Below are 26,709 nucleotides of genomic sequence, written 5' to 3'. Positions count from 1 at the left end.
AACCTTAACCTGTAAGCAATTGACTCGTTTCCCGACTGCATGGAGCATCAGCTGGTACACACACACGTAAACACACACACACACGTACACACACACACACACACACACACACACACACACACACACACACACACACACACACACACGTCTTTTGGGCGGTGTATAAGAACATCACATACCTATCTCTCCCGGGAAGACCAATGTTACTCTTTTCGTTACAGAATACAAAATGACGTTTTTAAAATCAAAGATTTCAAATAATCTTCTTTAAAGTGTACGTGCACACGTGAAATGAACACGTGAACCTATACTTCCGGATAATACCGTTGAATGAAATGCGAACGAAGAAATATATGTCGGCATCATTATTGACGTTTATGTGACGACTGTCATCAAACGGAAAAGTAATACATCTTAACGGAAAAGAAAAAGCAAATTTTTCATATATGTGGACATTTTGAGCTATTTGGGCGGTGTATGATACATAGTCCCGCGTCGATTCCGGTTGAATCATTAAAGATTTCAAATAAACCGATTTAAAGTGCATGTGCACATAACTAATAAAAAAAAACGAAGAAATATCTCTCGGTAATTTCATGAAACATATTTTACTTCCGGATAATAATGTTGAATGAAATAAGAATGATGATATATATGTCGGAATCATCATTGACGTTTTTGTGACGACTGTCATCAAACGGAAAAGTAATACATCTTAACGGAAAAGAAAAAGCAAATTTTAATATATGTCGACATTTTCCCCGACTGTTATTTTAGGCGGTGTATTTTCGTGTATCATCGTGGTGTGATTAAAAAAAAAAAAATCTCTGCATTTTCCCGTGCGTGCGTGAATGTTCTCAATTATTTCTGACACCGAGTCGAAAACCATCGATAAAAACTTAAATTAGATGGTGATCGATATAAAATCGTGAGGGTGACCCAATGAATGGGCTTTATTTTACAGGCCTTTGAGAATTCATTTCGTTCAATAAACGAAACTTTCATCGGATTTTCTTCCCGTTTTTTTTCAACCGAGTCTAAAACTATGTTAGCGACTGTTAAAAATGAAATGATATATCGAATTAGAATTGAAATAAACCTGTGAGAAAGAGAAAGACAGCACAGGCCTAACTAAACAGGCCTCAAAGCTATTCAAGTTAATAAAATGGTGGATATTTGTTCAGATGAAGCCTCTCCAAGAATGGGTGGAGCTACTGTCTAGACGGAGTAAGCCACACCCCCGGACAGACAGAAAGACGGACAGACAGACAGAATCACCGTAGCCTATTATAATATAGATAGATTTCCTTTGTTTCCTGTCTGTGAAATGTTTTATTTTGTAAAGTATCCAATCTTCTTAGTATTGATCTTCTTAGACTCCCTTTTATATATTAAATTAAAGAAAACGTCCGGCTTCCTCACCCAACACCCAAATGTACCAGAAGTGTGAAAAACAATGACATTTGACATTTTAAAAGATTTTAAATCAAATATTTCACTCCATTCGGTTTCTTTTCTTTTTTTCTCCAAATGGCAGGTCATGCCAATGCAAAGCAAGGACCATTCTAAAGTTGTAGACTGCGCTTCTGGTGAATATTGTAAGCTGACCGAAGAGCAAAAAGAGAATTCCATAAAAGAAGACACACCAGATAGGAAAAGGGAGGCGTAGACTCACTGGATAAGAAAGGGGGGAGGGGGTGCGGGAAGGGAGGGGAAACACCAGGTAGGAAAACCATAGTCCCCCTTTCGCGCCGCGGGTGCGACGGGGGACAAAAAGGGGCAAGGGGAAGGGCACACTATCAGAAATGGTGAGGGACACACAGGATAAGAAAGGGGGTGGAAAAAAGGATAAGAAAAAACAGGACACACCTTAAATTCATATATTAACAAAAATCAATCCCAACTAAGAAAACAGATTCCTTGTATTTTTGTAACCTAAAAAGAACAATTTAATCCATATAATTACACTTCATTTTCTTTCATGTCATCACCGAAACCTGATTGGAACCCTGTGAATGAATGAATGAATGATCGTTTTAAAGGCCATTTTTCCCCGCTAGAGCGGGGGTTAGCCTTGCGGGCCCCATGACAATCATGGTTCCCAATTTGAGGAAATGTTTTTTTTATGGCCGGATGCCCTTCCTGACGCCAACCCTTGGTGACGCTCTTACGATGCGCAGGGATACAGTGTGCCTATTCTGAATCGGGGTACACACCGTGATCATTCATCCCAGCAAGCTGGTACTCAATTTGCCGACCTCGGAAGGATGATAGGCTGAGTCAACCCCCCTGGCGTTAATTCAGCGATCGACCGGGATTCGAGCCCAGGATCCTAGGATCCCAAGCCGGCACCCTAACCGCTAAGCCAACGCCAGGCTGATTGGAACCCTGTCAAAAGCAATTTTAACAGAGATACAGTACATGCAGGAGAAAGTAGCGAAAGTACGTTTATCAAACCCTAAATCCTCCAATCTTGAAACTCCCGAACACGTGCTCCATCCCTCTATCCACATTGCCATTCTCAGTTTTGTTCTTCAAGTTATAGCCTTCTTTGGAACTTGTGACCTATCCAGATTGTGAGCTGTGCATCAAATAAATTGTTTTATTGGCTCCATTACAAGATGAACTAGAGAGCATCTGAAAATGCACAGCCCGTCTGTGTCCATTTGTATTCAGACGTCTTCTTCTTTTGTATGCTCAAAATAATGAAAACAGTTTAAAAATATATAAAATGAAAATTTATGATTTTATGCAACCTTGATCTTTGAGGTTTAGATATAAAAAAATAATCATCTTCTATCTTTTGATTGGTGGACCAATTCTGTGACCCAATATGCAAATTCTTAAAATTTCAGGTCAGTTGGATGAAAATTGCTGATTTTTTTGTGACGCTGACCTTTGACAAAACTATTAATTCGCTTTCTCCTTATTATCAAAATAAGGTTTTGGCGAAAAGTTGATGACAATAGCTCAAACGGTAAAACAGTTACGGCCCAGACAGAGACACACACACACACACACACACACACACACACACACACACACACACACACACACACACACACACACACACACACACACTTAATTGTACAGTATCGGTTGTTCCTAAACTTAAATATAAATAATTTAAAGGATTGTTGTAAATGATGTTAATTTCACAACATCCCATATTCAACTTTATTTAAATTGTAAACCTCAAACATACTTTCTCCACCTAAAGCAAGAACGTCAACCCGTAAGCAATTATTGACTAGTTTCCCGACTGCATGGATCATCATCTGGGCACCGTTCTTCCTCGAGGTTTCGATCCTTTCAGCCCAGGACCTCTCCAAACGGCGGATCCACAACCTCGATCATGGATCCACATCAATAGATGGTACATCAGTAGATCCACAACCTCAGTTGCGTCCAGGCAGTCAGTCAACCCATCAATGCAACATCACTTATTCCAACTTTACTCGCAATAGGATTTAATGTGTTATCATATCATATATTTATAACTTTCCTTACACACTCGATAATATGAAACTGACCACACACACACACACACACACACACACACACACACACACACACACACACACACACACACACACACACACACACACACACACACACACACACACACACACACACACACACACACACACACACACACACACACACACACACACACACACACACACACACACACACACACACACACACACACACACACACACACACACACACACAAAAAAAACATCTTCTGCTGTGCAGGGGACAGGCTAATTAACAAGGTATATATAAACATAATATTGCAAAAATGCCTCATTTTACATACCCAATTTGGACGATAGAAATTCTTGCCTCACTGAATCCCCCGCTCTTCTCAAAATTGCAGCAGAGACACCTGTGAAGGACACAAAGTGCAATGATGCACGGTAGTAATCAAACGTCACTTACATGTGTATTTCTTCATTTTTGCTCCACATCAATTGTTCTTTGCAACTGTGAAGCATCAGAAAGGTTATCGAGTTTAAGTCCTTTCATACCATCACAAATGATGACAAAAATGGGAAGGTGGAAAGAAAAAGCCATGTATCAGAATGGAAAAGGGGCACGTACCTGGAACTTTCATCTCATGATCGGTTGAGTTGACAATGGCATCACTGTCTTGTTGCGTAATGTCTCCAGGGATATTTTTGACAGTAATAGCACTTGTGGGAAAATCATTTCGTGATGTTGGAGAAGCCAAGGGACCGTTACTCCCACGAGCACCATCGCTGGAATACATCGAAGCACCATCGCTGGAATACATCGAAGCACCATCGCTGGAAGACATCGAAGCACCATCGTTGGAAGACATCGAATCACTTCTCATGGTTGGAGATGATGAAGCGGAATTATTTCCTGTCGAGACATGGTCACATGAAGTCAAATTGCGTGCATATTGTAAAAAGTTTAAGCTGTGCTCAATCTTGGAGCAGATTAATAAGGAAACCATCAAAACACAGGTAAATTGTATAGTGCAGAGGGATATCTCTCAAGAAACATCACCTTTTAAGACTTTTATAAAAATTATACTTGCAAATAAAACAGCATGGGATAGTGATAGTCCTTTAATTATTGACATTTGTATCAAAAAACAAAATTACGAGAGTTGGTACGAAAGTAATGCCTCTTATTTAATATACAGTAATGCCTCTCAATGCCTCCCTTTCCTTTGTTTTAATACCTTACTTTTGCTCTCTTCTTGCTATTTTTAAAAACTTCTTTATTTCTTTGTTTTATTTGTAAAATTAATATTGCCAATCTTACCTTGATTTGGCATTTGGCCATGATGGAAGTCGATTTGAAATAAACCTTTTACGGCTTCCAGTGTGGTTCCCACTGGAACACAACAGGCATTTTAAGGCCATTTTCCCTGCTAGAGCCCGGGTTAGCCTTGCGGGCCCCAAGCCAATCTTCTCCATTTTGCCCTATTTTCTGCATCTCTCCTTGTTAACCCCATTGCCCACATTTCTTCTTCCACCACCTTTAGCCAAGTCTTTCTCGGTCTTCACCGTCCTCTACTTCCTTCTACATTCATTTCCATCACTCTTCTCAACCAGTCACTTTCATCCTTCCTCAACACATGACCAAACCATCTCAACCTGTTCCTCTTCACAGCATCAATCACAGGCTCCATTCCCATCATCTTTCGCAATTCATCATTTGTCTTCCTCCCTCTCAGCGACACTCCGCACATCCACCGAACCATTCGCATTTCCACCCTTTCCAGCCTTCGTTGCTGCTCTACGTTCATTACCCATGTCTCGCTCCCATAAATCATAACACTTCTCACACATGCAGCATACACCTTTCCCTTCAGCTTCAATGACACTCCCCTCCTCATCAGCACGCCACTCAGTTCCCGAAACTTCTTCCATGCACATCTCACTCGAGCAACCGTTGCCGAGTCTGATCCACCTTCTCCATTCAGCATGTCTCCGAGGTAACAAAATGTTTCCACACCTTCCAGCTTCACGCCGTCTCCAAGATCCAACTCAACAGTTCCTCCATCTGCAGCTCCCTCTCGTTCCATGGAAGCCTTTTGTTATTGGAAGGATTTATTATTATTATTATTATTATTATTATTATTATTATGATTATTATTGTCACCAAAAAAGTGTGGATACAATTCCGAGAAAATGATCAGCTTCTAGCTTTTGATTGGTGAACCAATTCTGTGACCCAATATGCAAATTCATAAAATTTAAGGTCAAATGGATGAAAATTGACGATTTTATGCAACCTTGACTTTTGATCTGAAAAACAATGGCTTGTCGCTTTCGATTAGTGAACCAATTCAGTGACCCAATATGCAAATTCTTTATATTTCAGGTAAATCAGGTGAAAATTGGCGATTTAATGCAACCTTGACATTTTGATCTAAAAACATAGAGGCAATACCCCTGGCGCTCACCTGGTAGAATAAACAGTATACTGCACTGACTAAGGGTATTCTAAACCAATTTGAATGGTTGCTAAAAGAAAGGGCAGCATGTAGAATCATGCTAACATCAAAATTCATCAAAATTGTGTGTTGTTTCAGGAAAGAAAGAAAATACCTATTTTGGGGGGCAACCCCCCATAGACTCCCAAAGAGGCAGCTTTTTTTTAATGCCGTGAATAAACTTTGGTACATCACAGGTGGTGATGGTTGTGGTCAAGTTTCATCGAAATTGTGTGTGCAGTTTCTGAGAAGAAAGCAAATGCCTATTTTGGGGGGCAACCCCCCCCCCCCCATAGACTCCCAAAGGGGCAGATTTTTTTAATGCCATGAACAAACTTTGGTACAGCATGGGTGGTGAAGGTTGTGATCACGTTTCATCGAAATAGTTGAAATATTGTTGAAATATATATATATTGTTGAGGATTCAGGGGGACGGCGCTCCCCTTACCAAGGGGGGGTTAATCCCCTTGTATTTTAAGCTGGCCGTCCCCCAATCCTGGAAATTATAACGCTCCTTTCCGGTCGAGATTGGCCAGGGTGATTGGTCAATGGAGTCCCAAATACCTGTGCCAATCTGACCGCAAAGCAGGGAGATAACTCCCGCTCGGACCGCGGACAAGATGGAAATTGCCGAGCGGTTTAGCAATCCGAAGCCCGAGCCATTAACAAAGGACCAAACCTGATCCTGAGCGGTTTCCCAAATCATGCCACAGGTACTCAATGGAGAGAAAGGACGAAGACGATCGAATGGAGAGGAACCCAAAAGGTAAGGAAGAACAAAGGATTTATTACAACCAAAGAAGAGGAAAAGAAAGGGAAGATGTGTACAAGACGAAGAAGAAGCAGGACACAGAGCAAGCGTATCTATACAGTCTTACTTAACCCCAGGACAAACAGGCAGACTTACACGGGAGATGGTAATGGGTAGGGGAGGAAGGTCCAAGCAGATGGTTCCAGGCGATGGGATCCGGCTCCGGTACAGGCTCCGGGGCGAAGAACGGCCGGCAGCTTCGCGTGTCGTTGGCGCGCGACCGGACCTTTTACATATGCGAGTGCTGGACTGCTGCGTACGTAATATGTGTGCCTGCTGCCTCTCTCTCTCTCTCAATGTAAATAAAGCGCATTCCAAACGAGTTCATGAAACCGGGGCCCGCCGAAAGAAGTTTGTAATCGATTACCAGGTGCACTTCGCGCAGTCCATACACAATCAGCCGTCTCCGCGCAGTCCGTACACAATCAGCCGTCTCCACGCAGTCCGTACACAATCAGCCGTCTCCGCGCAGTCCGTGAAAGGGCTTGGCGCGTGCACTTATAAATTGCGCTTATAGATCAAGCTGCGCCACGCCTATCAGTGAGCTCACCTCAGCCCAGGTTGGTTCGTTGACAGGGCCACGCCTCGTTCTTGGCGCTCCGCCCCCTTTTTCTCCGGCTTGACCGCGTGCGTAATGGCGGCCGGGAGAGCGCTTAAGGCAGCGGAGGCTCAATGCAGCGAACGCTGCTGGCAAGGCCTTGTAACCAATTTGGAGAGAGAGAGTGCAAAATGAACGGAATGGGGCCTATCTTATTTGATTAATGCAACGAAGATTCAACTATTGGGAACACAGTCTTAACTACACACAGACTAAGGAAATAACTGAAAGTCCTATGGTGTCCTACGTGTTGCTTGTGGACTAACTATGGGTGCGACCTTTGAAATGATGGAATATTTACAAGAGTTATTATTTACAAGTATTTACAAGTGAGGGGTTCTCAAAACCGCAACAATGCACCCTCCTTTCCTCCAGGCACGTCCCGGGCCGAAAAAACTTTAACTTAGTGTGACACTTAGGTGTGGTAACCCTCTACTTTTAACCTCACCCTGAGTGCGACAGTTTTAACACTAAGTATGTCCCGCCTGCTGCGTTGCATTCTACCTAACAGACTCATGCCCACAGACTAACCGAATTGCTGAATTATTCTCAAATCTACACATTTAGCCTGTGGGGAGCATGTTATTTACAAAGACACTACTATTTTGATTATTTACAAAACTGCAACCCAGGACCTGTCTTTTGGGAAACAAAAGCAGAACTTTTGAGAAGATGGAAAATTACTGCGCTGCACTGCACTGATACACCATACCATATGCACCCAAATCACAAAATGCACCAAAAGCACCATCAATGAAAAAAATGCACAAAACAAACATCTTTTAAAATAATAAATTGTGTCTTCTTTCTTCTCTGCTGGGCCGATGCTTCTGGTTGTCTTCATGCTTGATGTTATTTATCATAAGAAAGGGCACAAACCGCATCCGCTTTTTATTATTATTTCTGGCCAGTAGGGCCAACTCCGGTGGTCCACTGCATGGCATGGATGCCACTTTGAATACAGTGGTCCGCAACCAGACACCGCTGGCAATAATGGTCGGTCCCCAGCAGAGGTGCTAGGCCCCAGAACGTGGGGTCCATATGTGGTGCTATGCCACAGAACGTGTGGTCCATGAGTGGTGCCAGTGTGGTCCATATGGTGCATCAGTGCAGGCCGGAGGCAGCTGAGGTGCGGGCACACAACTGCAGTCACCTGCGCACTCCCCCGGGGCCCAAAAAAAACAAGTCCATGAGTGGGGGAAGGAGGACAAGCAAAGCAGCAGCAAGGGCGCAAGAGTACACATCAATACGAAGCAATGCAGACATGAAGGGTGCGGGAGAGCGAGCCGAGTAAGCTCGTCCCTAACCGTTTGTCACCCCCCATGTCACCTACTCTACCCTTGCCCCTACCCCGTATTTACACAAGCTACACATTTACAAATTTGTCGCTACGTCTTGTCTTTCCCATTCCCTCTAATACCAAATTCGTCATCAATCCCCCCTAAGGAGGAAGAGATGGAATACAAACAATGTCTCCCCACGTCGAGATGCGTCTTACATTCCCAAACAATCCGCAAAACATGGTGTGGAGTCTATTACCTTGGTGAGTGGATGCGGATGGTGTGAAGAGATTTTCTCCTATCTGTACTCTAATTGACATTAACACAATTAAACTACCCGCAGTCTTACCCTGCAAAACCATTGGCCACTTTACACTATGTGGTTCTAAAAACCAATTCCCATTGACCATACTATGGTGCTCACCAATTTGGGGTCTCACTCCCCCGATTCTTTCCCCCTGTGCCCTCGCACAATTTCAGGGCTGGGTCGTGTGGCTCACCAGCAGGTCCGCTCACCTGCACACCTCCGCCACTGAACGTCGCCACCCGAGCTTACCTGCTCCTCACCCTAACCTGGGGAAGGCCCTCTGGCTCTATCACCCCACTACCACCCTCTCTGGCGTTGGGCTACCCGGGTCCTCTCCATAGGATCCTCGGGCCCCATTGAACTCTAACTGGCTCCCAGAGCCTACCTGCGGCCTCACCTGGCCGACAGACTAACAGTGGCGGAGTGTCCATTTAATCTTTCTCACTAACAGGCCACACGCCCAGCCATTCCACTCCACTAATGCACCCATCCAAGCAGTACTCTGCTACTCTCGCATCACAGATGTCAATATCCAACCACAATTTACCTACTCCCTCTACCTACTTTTAAACTACCATCCCCGGGTACTCGTGAAGGGGTTCATCCTGTCCCCATCCACTCCTTCGCACCATACACTCCACTCCACGTATTCCACAATACTCACTCCACACCATTCATTCCATACTCCATTTACTCCAGACCATTCACTCCAGACCACCTATTCCATCCAACCATTCTCACTTGCCACCATGCAAGTCAATCACCCAATGCACAATCACACCCATCCTCGATACTCTGCTCAATACACTTTCTACTTCTCCAAAACCATTGCCTCATTTCATCACCAGCACTACCGGGAACTTCCATACCAATTCCTCATTTCATCACTCTCACTACAAACACACTGCATCATCTGACTATCTATTGCCCTTCTAAGACTCGTGCTTCCCAGTCATCCCATTAAACTATGCACATCCCACGTCGTTATAATCCAACTACCCTACACTACGTCCCCACTACAGGTACAATGTCACTACTTAAATCTTGTGTTACCTATTGTCATTTCTAGGTCCCTATACATTATCCAAGCCCTCCCTGGCTAGGTTTTCATCGCCATACCCCATAAATCTATAGCTCATGTGCCCAAATAATGATGTGAGGGATGGTAGAACTACCATCCCTCTACATCAGATACCATTTGCCATCCTATCGCCATTAGTCCACTGTACTTGAGCCTCTCGGTGCGTCATTACATCATCAAAGCTCGGCTTCGCAAAGCCGAGCAATGAATCCGGGGTGGTTTGGTCTACTGTAGGTTGGGTCCGTCCGGCATCGATTCAGGGGAGGTTTTGTCGTACCAAGGCTCCAAGCACCATCCCGGCGCAAGGCCTTGCGCTCCCAAGCACGATGGCCCAGCCTTGCCCGGCCGGAGCGCCGCCACCACAAGGGGGCGCCGCTCCGAACACTCCTACCTCCCCTCGAACCGGGCCGGTCACCTTGCCTGGCAAAGCGCGGAATCGACCGTACAGGGTGGAGCCCGGCGCGGATCGCGCACGGTGGTTCTTGAGAAACCGCCGCGGCTACGACCTCCGCCGGTCCCCGCAGCACACAAAGCCCGTCACACCCCGAGAGCTCGCGTCGGCTAAACGTCGGCCTAAACGCTAACCCGGTTAATGTCGATGCTCCCATTGCATGCTCACACCATGCGTTCCTTTTGTTACTCACACATTCTCGCGCACCAACGCCTCTCGTACGTTCCACACATTTTACTCGCGCACATTCTTGCGCATCCATTCTACCATTCGCACACTCTGTTACACACTTCGTAACACACCTTTCTTCCCAGCACTCCTCGCGTGCACTCACCCTCGGTAAGTACTCCGTACCACTCATGGGGGTGCACTCTTGCATCCACCCATTCAGCGCACACCTACCCATGGGTGTGCAATCCCCCATCGCACACCCAATCACGCACTCCACAACCAACCCAGGTGTGCATTCTCACACACCCACCACAACCAACTTACTCTCTGTATCACACTCACCCTCACACATACACTCCGTCGTGCATTCGCTTTCACTGTCTGTAACACACTCGCGCTAAGGCGCCGTTCGCACACGCGTGCCATTTCCATTCATACAGCGCACCACAGACCTTCCACAAACGCCCGGGTGCCGTCTGGATCCCAAACGCGCGAAAATTCTTTTTGCGCCAAACACTTTTCCGCAAAATCCTTTTGCGCCCTATACAGCCTGACTCACCTTGGCGCTTCTTCTTCCTCGCTCCCCTACCTGCAAACTTTCATTGGGGTTAAGCACGGCATCATGATGTGGATACAGACTTTGCACATTTTCCATTTCTTCCTTCCACGAGTGCTTTTCAATGCCTGCCGTCTCTCCAATTTCCACCATTGCTTCGGTTATTTATTTTTCTTTAATTTCTATATCTTTTCCCTCGACGACCGCTGGCGCTAATAAAATCAAATTCTCTACTTCGGCGGTCGCCGGCTTTCCCATACCCCGGGTCGCGATCTCTACCCTGGTCCACGTGACTTTGCCTTGCTCAACTTTGCTCAACCCGCGTTCCTCGGGTCGCGCTACCTCGTCGCGTACCCCCGCAACCTTTTCGCCCGATCTGCGGTCAATGTCTCTCCCATATTTTTCTATGTGGCCACCCATTCGGTTTTCAAACCCCGTTAACCCGTCCTTCAGTCTTTTCATTTGATTCTCCCGGGTGTCCATCTTGCTTTTCACCCTCGTTAACCCCTCGTTCATTTCGCTACTCACGTCCTCCAATCGGGCCCCTAATTTGCCTTTTAACCATTCCAATTTGCTGTCTAATCCCTCAAATTTGCTGTCTAACCCCTCAAATTTGCTGTCTAACCCCTCGATTTGACTTCCCATATCAATTCTCAATCCGCCAATGTGGTTGCCCATGTCATTTCTCAACCCCCCAATTTGGTTGCCCATGTCATTTCTCAACCCCCCAATTTGGTTTCCCATTCGTTCCAATTGTTCTCCCACCTTGTCCATACTGTCGTTCTTTTTCTGCATTTCCGCCATGAATTGGGCCATGAAGGCTTACATTTCGCCCACCCCCATTTGCGCAGTGGGCGCGGCCCTCGTCGCCACGTGCGAGGCGCCGCCATTTTGTGCGCCTGCAATCCCCACTACCGCACCTTCTTCGCTTTCTTCCTCCATCTCTCCCAATTGTTCCCTGGGGTCCTGGGTTGCCTCCAATTCTTCTTCTATTTCTCCATTTCCCCCCACCGGCATCCGATCGCTTTGATCATCCATGGCACGATACAATTTGGATCTTAAATAAAATTTCGGCCGCTCGTAATTTCGACCAAAATTTTTTTTTTCAGATGTATAAAATTTGGTTCGGGTCCAATCCCACTCCCAGACACCAATTGTTGTGGATTCGGGGGGTCGGCACTCCCCTTACCAAGGGGGGGGTTAAGCCCCTTGTCTTTTAAGCTGGTCGTCCCCCAATGCTGGAAATTATAACGCTCCTTTCCGGTCGATATTGGCCATTGTGATTGGTCAATGGAGTCCCAAATACCTGAGTGCCAATCCGACCGCAAAGCAGGGAGATAACTCCCACTTGGACCGCGGACAAGATGGAAATTGCCGAGCGGTTTAGCAATCCGAAGCCCGAGCCATTAACAAAGGACTAAACCCGATCCTGAGCGGTTTCCCAAATCGTGCCACAGGTACTCAATGGAGAGAAAGGACGAAGACGATCGGATGGAGAGGAACCCAAAAGGTAAGGAAGAACAAAGGATTTATTACAACAACCAAAGAAGAGGAAACGAAAGGGAAGAATGTACAAGAAGAAGAAGAAGCAGGACACAGAGCAAGCTTATCTATACAGTCTTACTTAACCCCAGGACAAACAGACAGACTTACACGGGAGATGGTAATGGGTAGGGGAAGAAGGTCCAAGCAGATGATTCCAGGCGATGGGATCCGGCTCCATTCCAGGCTCCGGGTCCGCGGCGAAGAACGGCCGGCAGCCTTGCGTGTCGTTGGCGCACGACCGGACCTTTTACATATGCGAGGGCTGGACTGCTGCGTACGTAATATGTGCGCCTGCTGCCTGTCTCTCTCTCAATGTTAATAAAGCGCCTTCCAAACGAGTTCATGAAACCGGGGCCCGCCAAAAGAAGTTCGTAATCGATCACCAGGTGCACTTTGCGCAGTCCGTACACAATCAGCCGTCTCCGCGCAGTCCGTGAAAGGGCTTGGCGCGTGCGCTTATATAGTGCGCTTATAGATCAAGCTGCGCCACGCCCACCAGTGAGCTCACCTCAGCCCTGGTTGGTTCGTTGACAGGGCCACGCCTCATTCTTGGCGCTCCGCCCCCTTCTTCTCCGGCTTGACCGTGTGCGTAATGGCGGCCGGGGGGAGCGCTTAAGGCAGCGAAGGCTCAATGCAGCGAACGCTGCTGGCAAGGCCTTGTAACCAATTTGGAGAGAGAGAGTGCAAAATGAACGGAATGGGGCCTATCTTATTTGATTAATGCAACGAAGATTCAACTATTGGGAACACAGCCTTAACTACACACAGACTAAGGAAATAACTGAAAGTCCTATGGTGTCCTACGTGTTGCTTGTGGACTAACTATGGGTGCGACCTTTGAAATGATGGAATATTTACAAGAGTTATTATTTACAAGTATTTACAAGTGAGGGGTTCTCAAAACCGCAAATATATATATATACATATATATACACAAAGAATTAAGTTAAGCACCCCTACACAACGAATTAAGGTAAGCACCCCCTAATATATATTCTTTGTGTATATGTATACATTGGCATATATTCTAAGGTATGTGAGATCAAATAATGATTGGTATGACATTAGTTATTGACGTTATTGACGTTATTGACGTCACTTACACGTTATTGACATTACACGTTATTGACGCAAAGATCGCTAGAGGTCTTCTCAGAACAATGACTGTACGTTAGAAAACATAAACGTCATCCACACTGTCCGTGATGGACCTATAGCTCCATACTTAAATTGAGGTGAAAATATGCCTAAAATTCCCAAAAAATTTCACCTTAAATTATGCAGAATAAAATATTGAAAACGGCATGATTGTTATGTTTTTATGTGACCATAATATCACTTCTCCAGAAAATATAGCAATATCATGGGTATATTACACTGTTTTGACGACAACAAACTTGTAATGTGCGAGGTTGTAAAAAAACGGGGGGGGGGTGCTTAACTTAATTCTTTGTGTGTGTATATATATATATATATGATATATATATATATATATATATATATATATATATATATATATATATATATATATATATATATACATATATATACATATATATATATATATATATATACATACATATATATATATATATATATATACATACATATATATATATACATACATATATATATATATATATATACATACATATATATATATATATATATATATATACATATATATATATATATATATATACATACATATATATATATATATATATACATATATACAGTATATATATATATATACATACATATATATATATATATATATATATATATACATATATATATATATATATATATATATATATACATATATATATATATACATATATATATATATATATATATATATATATATACATATATATATATATATATATATATATATATACATATATATATATATACATATATATATATATATATATATATATACATATATATATATATACATATATATATATATATATATATATATATATATATATATATATATATATATATATATATATATATACATAAATATATATATACAGTGATCCCTCGTTTATCGCGGTGGTTACGTTCCAGAACCCCCCGCGATAGACGAAAATCTGCGAAGTAGCGACCATATTTTTATTTTATATTATTTATATATATTTAAAGCTTTATGACCCTCCCCACACTCCTATTAACCTTTCCCACACTCTTATTAACCTTTCCCATACTCTTATAAACACTTCCTATACTCTTAAACACTTTTTACACTCTTAAACATACGTAATTTTAACAACATATAAAATTCTAATGGGTACTCACCATTGAAGATACTGTAGCGACCCATGGGTTCCCAAGCAAGACCAGCATCAGAATCTCCTTGCTCCAGCCGGTGACGTCACCGGCGGGGATCCGCGGCGCAAGTGGCTGGTCACGTGACCACCAAAGCGTGTCGCGCGTGCGGGTATAATCAGCTACACCTGTTGATCACGTGACCACCGAAGCACGCCACGCTTGAGAGGCGTGGCTTTCGGTTTCGGTTCCTGGTTGTGCTTTATAATGCAGCCCGATAAACGGGCTTTACAGTGTTCCCGAGTTGGTTTTGAGAATAAATATCTTCTCGGACGAGTTTGTGTCTTGCCCGTCATTTCGTCCGTATCAAGCAAGAGCCCCGGCTCTTCAATACTACATACTTGCGTGATGAAGATGATGATGATGAATTAGCTGTGCAGTACTGATGACGATGAAGGTGATGACGATGATGAATGTACTGCACAGCCAGAAAGAGCATTACAGTTACCCATTACGTGGGTAACTAGCGCAAGTGGAAGCTGCCGCATCTGCGTTTTCCATACGCACGACTCCTTTGTCTCTCCTTCTACTGTACACTATGTACAGTATTTTATTTCTTGTAATATGTTTTAATAATAATAATAATAATTCATTTATTTTGTATAGCGCTTTTCCAGAAGCCCAAGGGCGCTTTGACAGAGTGGAAAACATAATGCATAACAATACATGAAAACAACAATTGCAAAAAGACAAGAATCAAGAAAACAAACAGCAGCGATATACGGCATATATATAAGACAAGAATCAAAAAGACAAGACAAGAATCAATAGGGAAATATTTAAAGCAAAAGGAGGGAGAAGGAGAAGAGATAGTCAGGGGTTAAATGCTGTGGGTTGAATGTTGAATGCAGCGTTGAACAGGTGGGTCTTTAGTGATGTTTTGAATGTGGTGAGTGAGGAGGAGTCTCTGATGGTGTGAGGTAGTGAGTTCCAGAGGGTGGGAGCAGCGATGGAGAAGGCCCTGTCCCCCCAGGATCTGAATTTGGTCCGGATGGAGGGGGTCAGGAGGTTGGTACCAGCAGAGCGGAGGTTGCGGGTGGGAGTGTGTCTGGAGAGGAGGTCAGCCAGGTAGGATGGGGCCAGGTTATGGAGGGCTTTGTATGTCAAGAGGAGGATTTTGTACTGGATTCTCTGGGGGATGGGGAGCCAGTGAAGCTTGTAAAGGACGGGGGTGATGTGGTCACGGGTCCGGGAATGAGTGAGTAGACGGGCAGCGGAGTTCTGAATGTATTGGAGTTTATTGGTGATTTTTGAGGGTGAACCATAGAGGAGGCTATTGCAGTAGTCCAGACGGGAGGTGAAGGCGTGGATGAGGGTTTCTGCAGCCGTGGAGGAGAGGGATGAGCGGAGACGGGCAATGTTTTTCAGGTGAAAGAAGGCTGACTTTGTGATCTGTTTAGTGTATTTGTCGAAGGAAAGGGTTTGGTCAAAGATGACGCCAAGATTCCGGATGTGAGGGGAGGTGGATACTGGGATACCGTCGATGTTGAGGGCAAAGTTATGGGTGGATTTTGTGAGCGTTTTTGGGCCAATGATGATTATTTCAGATTTATCACAGTTAAGCTTGAGGAAGTTGATTTGAAGCCAGGATTTTATTTCAGTGATGCAGTTTGTCAGGATAGAGTGGGTGTCGGTGGAGACGGACTTGGTGGAGATGAAAAGCTGGATGTCATCGGCGAAGCAGTGGAATTGGAGACCATGACGGCGGATTAAGTGACCGAGCGGGGACAGGTAAAGGATGAAGAGGAGGGGGCCAAGAACTGAACCTTGGGGGACACCTTGGGGGAGGGGAGCAGTGGGGGATTTGCAGTTATTGATGGAGATGAACTGGCATCTGTCAGAGAGGTATGATTTAATCCAAGAGAGGGCAGTGCCGGTGACGTTAAAGGTGGATTCAAGTCGGGTGAGGAGGATAGTGTGATCGATGGTGTCAAAGGCAGCGCTGAGGTCGAGGAGGACGAGAATGTTGAGGTTGCCAGCGTCAGAGGAGAGGAGAAGGTCGTTGGTGATTTTGAGGAGAGCAGTTTCAGTACTGTGGTTGGAGCGGAATCCGGATTGGAATGTTTCATACAAGTTATTGGCAGAGAGATGATGTTTGAGTTGAGTGGCTACAGCGCGTTCCAAAACTTTTGACAGAAAGGGTAGGTTGGAGATGGGTCTGAAGTTGTTTAGGGTGTCAGGGTTTAGACCAGGTTTTTTTAGAATGGGGGTAACAGCAGCAATTTTGAGGGAAGGTGGGACGATGCCTGTAGACAGGGAGGAGTTTATTGTTGCAATGATAAGTGGAGAGAGAGCAGGGAGGGAGGCTTTGACAAAGCTGGAGGGGATGGGGTCAAGAGTGCAGGTGGCAGTTTTCATTCCTATGAGGAGTTCAGAGAGGTCAGTAGGAGAGATTGGGGAGAACCGAGACAGGGGATGGCAGGACAAGGGGGGGCAGGTGGTTGGAGGGGGAGCGGGTGCGGCGGTGGTCAAGCTGTTGTAGATGTTGTCAATTTTGCGTTGGAAGAAAGAGAGGAAGGAGATGCAGTTGTCTACTGTGAATGACTGGGTGGTGGTGTTCAGGGGGCGGAGGAGTTTGTTTATTGTCGAGAAGAGTGCTTTTGGGTTTCCGGAGCCAGAGTGGATAATTTGAGAGTAGTAGGTTGAATTTGAGAGTAGAATAATAACTGTATTTTTCTTATTTTTTTACGTTTTTTAATTTTTTAGGCTAGAAAATGCTTATTTTACCACAAAAATATTTAAAATAGTAGTATATAAAAATACATTTATACCGCAAAATCCCGCGATATAGCGAAAAATCCGCGATATAATTTTACATATACTAGCGAGAAAAACCCGCGATGTACCGAAGCCGCGAAAAGTGAACCGCGATATAGCGAGGGATGACTGTATATATATATATATATATATATATATATATATATACTACTCACAATAGGTTAGGGATATTGGCAGGTTCTTTGGTGTGGTTGATTTTGTGTATTAATTATGTTGAAAAAAGTTGTTGGTCCTAATTCTATGGTTATTAATGAGTGTGAAAAAACACAGCATTCTTGATATCAATACCCTAACCTTAACCCCGATAAAAAAATTTAAAAATCAACACACTCCCACAATATCCCTAACTTATTGTGTGTAGTCTATATATATATATATATATATATATATATATATATATATATATATATATATATATATATATATGTGTGTGTGTGTGTGTGTGTGTGTGTGTGTGCCGAGAATGAAAGGAAACATTCAACGATGCATCATTGTTGCTCAATTTCTGCATATTTCTGCAAATCTCACCATGATTAATTGTGCATATCCAACAGTCTAATTATTGCAATTCACAAATAGTTTATTTCGTAGTTTAAAAGTTGTTGCTTAATTTTTTTGTAAGGAGCATAACAATACAGATAACAAAAATATATTTTAAGTTGCTTGAACAAGAAAGTCCCACATATGAGGTAAAATACTTATGAAAGAAATAAACTTTAGAAATAAAAAAAGAAATAAAAATACAATACTTACGAGACTTTAAGTTGTCTGAATGATGAGTATTCACCAACTCTTTGGAATGAGAAGGGCTTTGATTCTTGCATGGTCTGGTATCTTCATTGATAGCATGACAAACCTCAGCAATAACCTCCGTATTCTTGTCTGCAATGTAGATGTGCACTTCATTTTTCCGATTTTTCTTTGTCTCTTCACAATAAGCCCGTATTGCAGCCACGATCGTCTCTGCACACTTACGCAGTGGGAAGCCAAATATCCCAGAACTAATGGCAGGGATGGCGATTGATTTGTACTGATGTTTGTCAGTTTCACAAAGAGCCGTCTCCACCCCTTCCTTCAACAGGGAAACTGCTATGCGCTCACCTTCTTTTATTACATTGTGTTCCCTCCAAATTGGACCCACAACATGGAAAATCTTTTTGCAGGACAGATTCCCTGGCCCAGTTATAGCCATGGATCCCGTTTTTATGGGGCCAGACTTGTTAACAATCAAGTTACTTTCATCCTGGATGGTGTGTCCACCTTGCTTCACAATGGCCCAGGCAAGACCACCGTGATGTTGCAGAGATTCATTGGCAGCATTGACAACAACATCCACTTTTAGCTTCAGGATGTCGTCGTTGATCACAGTCAAGGTACAATTTCCAGGCAAAGGCACATTGCAAGCTGATTTAGTGCTCAATCTTGGGTCCTGTCAAATGGATAGATATATGACAAAAATAAATTAGAAGAGGTATATAACTTTCACACTGAATTGAATAGATGCATCGCACATGCCGCACATTACTGCAAAATAAATGTACGACATTAAACTTTTCCTTTTGGTAATCAGACGCACCTCACATTACTACAAGGGAACTGTACAATATCAAACTTGTCTTTTTGGTTCCTTTCAGTGATTAGACACAACACTTTTCCACTTCTGTGGTTGCTTAATTGAGGTTATATAGCCACTTCAGGAAGGAAGTGGCCACTGGTCACATGAAGCAGGTGGTCTTTTAATGAAGGGCCTTTAAGAGATTTCCTTTTGGGAAGATCCTTTTGGGAAGATCTTTCCTTTTGGCACAAGAGCGGGTTTGAATATACAATGTGGTTCAAAATTAAATGATGTGCAACTTTTCAAACAGCTGTCATAATTTTACCAATACGATCCTCCTTTACATTCCCAGGTTGCTTAAAGAACAAGGATTCGTTTTTTTGTCTATATTATTTTCAAACATCTCAAAAAATGTATCTGTGCCCTTAGCGGACGCTCATTTTATAGAAACTTTTTGTGTCATATATTTCCACACAAACTGAAGTTTTGCAAGGTCTATTCAAATGCAAGAATTCCACAATATACAACCATCAAATGTATTGTTGAAAAGTTTAGAGAAACTGGAAGAGTGAAAGACCAAATTAAAGGACACAGAGGTTGAAAACCTTCAGTGAGAACACCCGATAAGATAGAGGCTGAAAGAGACACTTTGCAGGCTTCTCCGAAAACGTTGTCACACCGACTTGCACAGGTAGTGGGAACTTGTCGCACAACTGCTGGCAGAATCATTCACAACGATCTGAAACGGTATCCTTACATGATACAGTTATTGCAGCAACACACAAAAAACAAGAGGGAGAGGTTCGAAAATTTGCAATGCCATTGCCCAGCGGATCCAAGACGATCAATATTTTATAGACAATATCTTCTTTAATGATGAGGCCCACTTCCATCTGAGCGGCAACGTGAACAAACAGAACATGCGATTTTGGTCAGAACACCAACCGGACAACCAGTTTCTGCAACAAAAGTAATGGTTTAGTGTGCAATCGGATGTAGCGGTATAACAGAACCTTTCTTCTTTGAGAACAAAGCCAGACAAGCAGTGACCATCAACACAGATAGACATGTGGTCATGCTGCAGATAAGATTCCTTATGGCACTGAGATTGAACAAAGACATCACGATGAAATCATTGATCTTCCAGCAAGATGGTGCACCACCGCATACTTATAATGGTGACTTTTTGAGACGACATTTCCCAGGTGATCGACTCTTTTCTCAACGGATGGATAACCCATAGCCTCCCTACTTCCTGGAACTGTCTCCTCCGAACTACTACCCATGGGGGTCCCTCAAAGCTAAAATCTAAGAAAACAACCCACACACTCTGCAGGGTACAGCAGGTCAATGTTATATTGATAATGTAATCAATGTACAGTGCATTCAGAAAGTATTCAGACCCCTTCACTTTTTCACATTTTGTTATGTTGTTGTTTCTTGGGTTTATTGATCTGGAGAAAGCATTCGATAGGGTTCCAAGCAAAGTATTGACATGGGCATTGAGGAAGTTAGGAGTGGAGGAATGGTTGATCAGAGTAGTGATGGCAATGTACAAAAGAGCGCGCACAGCTGTAAGGACGAAGGACGGGAACAGTGGTGAGTTTGAGGTGAAGGTGGGAGTGCATCAGGGCACTAAGTCCACTACTATTTGTAGCTGTGATGGAGGTGCTGGCTCAGAACGTAAAGGAGGGTTTACCGTGGGAGTTGTTGTATGCAGATGATCTGGTGTTGATTGCGGAAAGTATGGATGGACTGAAGGAAAAGATGAACAAGTGGAAGGAATGTATGGAGACAAAAGGTCTGAAGGTGAATATAGGAAAGACGAAGGTGATGGCAAGTGGTAAAGCATGTGGTGAGGTGGAAAGAACTAGGAAGTGGCCGTGTGCTGTGTGCAGGAAGGGTGTCGGAGTGAATTCCATTCAATGTACAATGTGCGCTGAGTGGGTTCATCAAAAATGTAGCGGTCTGAGAGGGTCATTAACCAGTGTGGCAGCTACATTCAAATGTAAGGTGTGCACAGAGGGAGCTGCAGATGGAGGAAATGTTGAGTTGGATCTTGGAGACGGCGTGAAGCTGGAAGGTGTGAAAACATTTTGCTACCTCGGACACATGCTGAATGGAGAAGGTGGATCAGACTCGGCAACAGTTGCTAGAGTGAGATGTGCATGGAAGAAGTTTCGGGAACTGAGTGGCGTGTTGACGAGGAGGGGAGGGTCGTTGAAGCTGAAGGGAAAGGTGTATGCTGCATGTGTGAGATGTGTTATGATTGATGGGAGCGAGACATGGGTAATGAACGTAGAGCAGCAACGAAGGCTGGAAAGTGTGGAAATGCGAATGGTTCGGTGGATGTGCGGAGTGTCGTTGAGAGAGAGGAAGACAAATGATGAATTGCGAAAGATGATGGGAATAGAGCCTGTGATTGATGCTGTGAAGAGGAACAGGTTGAGATGGTTTGGTCATGTGTTGAGGAAAGATGAAAGTGACTGGTTGAGAAGAGTGATGGAAATGAATGTAGAATAAGTAGAGGACGGGGAACACCGAGAAAGACTTGGGTAAAGGTGGTGGAAGAAGAAATGTGGGCAAGGGTGTTAACAAGGAGAGATGCAGAAAATAGGGCTAAATGGAGAAGATCGTCATGGGGACCGCAAGGCTAACCCCCGCTCTAGCAGGGAAAATGGCCTTAAAATGCATGTTATTGTTGTGTTGCAGCCTTATGCTGAAATCGTTTAAATTCATTTTTTCCCTCATGAATCTACACTCAATACCCCATAATGACAAAGAGAAAACAGGATTTTAGAAAGTTTTGCAGATTTATTAAAAAGAAAAAACTGAAATATCACATTGACATAAGTATTCATACCCTTTGCTATAACACTTGAAATTCAGCTCAGGTGCCTCCCATTTCTCTTGATCATCTTTGAGATGTTTCTACAGCTTGATTGGAGTCCACCTGTGGTAAATTCAATTGATTGGACATGATTTGGAAAGGCACACCACACACCTGTCTATATAAGGTCTCACAGCTGACATTGCATATCAGAGCAAAAACCAAGCCATGAGGTCGAAGGAGCTGCCTGCAGAGCTCAGAGACAGGATTGTGTCGAGGCACAGATCTGGGGAAGCCTACAAAAAAATTCTGCTGCATTGAAGGTTCCCAAGAGTACAGTGGCCTCCATAATTCTTAAATGGAAGAAGTTTGGAACAACCAGGACTCTTCCTAGAGCTGGCCGCCCGCCAAACAGCAATCGGGGGAGAAGGGCCTTGGTAAGAGAGGTGACCAAGAACCCGATGGTCTGGCTGAGCTCCAGAGATCCTGTGTGAAGATGGGAGAAACTTCCAGAAGGACAACCATCACTGCAACACTCCGCCGATCTGGGCTTTACGGCAGGGTGGCCTGAAAAAATCCATACTATGACTTATTTCGGCCATATTGATGAATTTGTCCCTCGAGAGTGGAAGGGGAGGGAGGAGGGGCAGACTTTGGCACGACTCGTGGCAATGTCGAAACGAGGCTTGGTCGGAATCGCAAGCCGGTTTTATGTTAATTATTTATTTTTCCCAAACAGGGTTAAAACACTTCATTCACTGCCAGTGACTATGAGGAGGTGGGATGAGGAAGGGGGAAGGGGTTTGAGTCCAGAAGGAGGGGAATGGGTGGGGTAGGAGTCAGGCCAGGAGTCAGAGGTTGGGTGGGATGAGGGAGGGGGGGGAGGTGGGAGAAGGGAGGGAAAGGGGTGGGGAGGTGGAAGGAGCGGGTGAGAGAAGGGACGGGAGTCTGGAGAGGAAGGCGCGGGAGTCTGGAGGGGAAGGCGTGGGAGGTCTGGAGGGAGGGGGAGAGGGTGGGAGCCTGCAGGGAGGGAAAGGATGGGGTGGGAAAAGGCAGGGGGAAGGGTGGGATGAGGGACCCTGCGTTGCCCGGCAATGCCAGGTACCTTTGCTAGTAGTTAATAAAAGTACAAAGCAAAGGGGGTAGTTGGGTTGGGGGGCACATAATACCCAGAAGATCTACATGTGACATACATGCATGCATCTTCATAAACTATTGTCAAACTATGGAGTGAGGGGTAAAAGTGAGACATATAGTACTGTACAATCAATTCTAAAGCTGTGTGTAAACTGTCCAAAAAAATTCACAACTTACATAGCAATCAGCGGGAGTATCAGATGTGGTTTCTCTGCCGAGGTCACGTGTGTCATATTGCTCAGTCATATTTTGTTCAGCATCCAAACATCCTGTTGTAAAAGAGCACTTGTTGGTCATCATTTTTCGTCTCTTTGGATTACTTTGAGAAAAGCCCATCCGCTGGAACAAGACTAAAGCATTTCCCTCATCTATATAAAGGAAAAGAAAAAAAAAAAGATGAAGTCCGAAAACTGAACCAAACAAAACATGTAAATGGCTTTTATGAAGCAGGGTGAAGGTCAATGTGTATTTTACATTTCAAATGTCCAAAAAAATAAAAATCACACCTCTAAAAAATCCCAAAAACAAAATTACAAAGTAAAAACATCAGACCACCACTACCTCCACCACCGAAAGTGGATGGAGGTTATGTTTTCACCCCTGTCTGCTTGTTACTTGGGAAAATCGAAGGTTTTCAAATACAGTCGGACCCCGCTATTCGCGGAATCTGCATATTCGCGGTTGATAAAATGCGACATGTTTCTCTATTCGTGGAAAAATGTCCCACAAATCGCAGTTTTTTTTTCTTTTTGTGGTTGTGTTCTGCGAAATCGCAGTTTTTTTTCTTTTTGTGGTTGCGTTCTGCGAAATCGCAGTTTTTTTTCTTTTTGTGGTTGTGTTCTGCGAAATCGCAGTTTTTTTTCTTTTTGTGGTTGTGTTCTGCGAAATCGCAGTTTTTTTTTCTTTTTGTGGTTGTGTTCTGCGAAATCGCAGTTTTTTTCTTTTTGTGGTGGTGTTCTGCGAAATCGCAGTTTTTTTTCTTTTTGTGGTTGTGTTCTGCGAAATCGCATTTTTTTTTCTTTTTGTGGTTGTGTTCTGCGAAATCGCATTTTTTTTCTTTTTGTGGTGGTGTTCTGCGAAATCGCAGTTTTTTTTCTTTTTGTGGTTGTGTTCTGCGAAATCGTGTTTTTTTTTCTTTTTGTGGTTGTGTTCTGCGAAATCGCGTTTTTTTTCTTTTTGTGGTTGTGTTCTGCGAAATCGCAGTTTTTTTTTCTTTTTGTGGTTGTGTTCTGCGAAATCGCAGGTTTTATTTCTTTTTGTGGTTGTGTTCTGCGAAATCGCAGTTTTTTTTCTTTTTGTGGTTGTGTTCTGCGAAATCGCAGTTTTTTTCTTTTGTGGTTGTGTTCTGCGAAATCGCAGTTTTTTTCTTTTTGTGGTGGTGTTCTGCGAAATCGCAGTTTTTTTCTTTTTGTGGTTGTGTTCTGCGAAATCGCAGTTTTTTTTATTTTTGTGGTTGTGTTCTGCGAAATCGCAGTTTTTTTCTTTTTGTGGTGGTGTTCTGTGAAATCGCAGTTTTTTTTCTTTTTGTGGTTGTGTTCTGCGAAATCGCGGTTTTTTTTCTTTTTGTGGTTGTGTTCTGCGAAATCGCGTTTTTTTTTCTTTTTGTGGTTGTGTTCTGCGAAATCGCAGTTTTTTTTTCTTTTTGTGGTTGTGTTCTGCAAAATCGCAGGTTTTTTTTCTTTTTGTGGTTGTGTTCTGCGAAATCGCATTTTTTTTCTTTTTGTGGTGGTGTTCTGCGAAATCGCAGTTTTTTTTCTTTTTGTGGTTGTGTTCTGCGAAATCGCGGTTTTTTTCTTTTTGTGGTTGTGTTCTGCGAAATCGCGTTTTTTTTCTTTTTGTGATTGTGTTCTGCGAAATCGCAGTTTTTTTTTCTTTTTGTGGTTGTGTTCTGTGAAATCGCAGTTTTTTTTTCTTTTTGTGGTTGTGTTCTGTGAAATCGCAGGTTTTTTTTCTTTTTGTGGTTGTGTTCTGCGAAATCGCAGTTTTTTTTCTTTTTGTGGTTGTGTTCTGCGAAATCGCAGTTTTTTTCTTTTTGTGGTTGTGTTCTGCGAAATCGCAGTTTTTTTCTTTTTGTGGTGGTGTTCTGCGAAATCGGTTTTTTTTCTTTTTGTGGTTGTGTTCTGCGAAATCGCAGTTTTTTTTCTTTTTGTGGTTGTGTTCTGCGAAATCGCAGTTTTTTTTCTTTTTGTGGTTGTGTTCTGCGAAATCGCAGTTTTTTTCTTTTTGTGGTGGTGTTCTGCGAAATCGCAGTTTTTTTCTTTTTGTGGTTGTGTTCTGCGAAATCGCGGGTTTTTTTCTTTTTGTGGTTGTGTTCTGCGAAATCGCGTTTTTTTTTCTTTTTGTGGTTGTGTTCTGCGAAATCGCAGTTTTTTTTCTTTTTGTGGTTGTGTTCTGCGAAATCGCAGGTTTTTTTTCTTTTTGTGGTTGTGTTCTGCGAAATCGCAGTTTTTTTCTTTTTGTGGTTGTGTTCTGCGAAATCGCAGTTTTTTTCTTTTTGTGGTTGTGTTCTGCGAAATCGCAGGGTTTTTTTCTTTTTGTGGTTGTTCTGCGAAATCGCGGTTGTTTTTTTTCAAGGGCGCAAAAAAAATAATTCACAAGCCGCTAGCTTGACACATTTATAAAACCCATCTTTTACCAGCCATGCAAAAAGCAGGTGGACGTACGCAAAAAAAATCTTATACGAGCCGTGAGCATGGCCTGCTTATACAGTACAGTACAGTACATTCCCTGCTGGCGCTGGGTGCTTTGCGTTTTCAAAGGCTTTTGTGGGCGTGAATTGCAGCTGCACTACAAGCGAGCTTTACGGCATATCCCACTAGATGTGTAAACAAGTCAACTCCGCGAATTATAGAATGCAAATGCTTCATTAAATCAATTATAATTTGCAATTTACGGTAAAGCATCATCAGAGATGTTACACAATGAAAACGCTTCGTGAGATGTTCCATCAGCAATTAAAACATGTCAACCTCTATGATTTATAGAATGCAAACGATTCATCAAATCTATTATTGTAATTAGCAGATAGCTCGATACGGCATCATCGGATAACATCCCCCACAAACAATGGGCTCCCGCAGATATCCACAATGCTTGCAATCCTACATATATACAGATTGTGTCCTCGATCTCGATCATTGTTCTCGTCCCGTTGCTCCAACCTGTGGTTTTGACTCGCTCTGCTCATCTAGATATACTGTATATATAAAACACAGTTTGTGTGTGTGTGTGGTGTGTGTGTGTGTGTGTGTGTGTGTGTGTGTGTGTGTGTGTGTGTGTGTGTGTGTGTGTG

The 26,709-nt window shown here is 43.3% G+C and overlaps 1 protein-coding gene across 1 annotated transcript in view; it reads right to left on the bottom strand.

Annotated features, from left to right (window-relative positions):
- The window catches only part of LOC137431727 (uncharacterized), a 62,669-nt gene that overhangs the window by 7,531 nt on the left and 28,429 nt on the right, over positions 1-26,709 (bottom strand). The window contains exons 8-11 of the mRNA XM_078782385.1: positions 23,595-23,785; positions 18,649-19,324; positions 4,108-4,392; positions 3,824-3,892 (exon numbers count right to left, since the gene is read on the bottom strand). Of these exons, the coding sequence (XP_078638511.1) occupies positions 3,824-3,892; positions 4,108-4,392; positions 18,649-19,324; positions 23,595-23,785 (1,221 nt within the window). The remainder of the gene's footprint in view (positions 1-3,823; positions 3,893-4,107; positions 4,393-18,648; positions 19,325-23,594; positions 23,786-26,709) is intronic.

This window comes from Myxine glutinosa, chromosome 7, assembly GCF_964187855.1.
Source record: "Myxine glutinosa chromosome 7, kmMyxGlut1.1, whole genome shotgun sequence".
Classification (NCBI taxonomy): domain Eukaryota; kingdom Metazoa; phylum Chordata; class Myxini; order Myxiniformes; family Myxinidae; genus Myxine; species Myxine glutinosa.
This window is presented reverse-complemented; position numbering and strand designations above follow the sequence as displayed.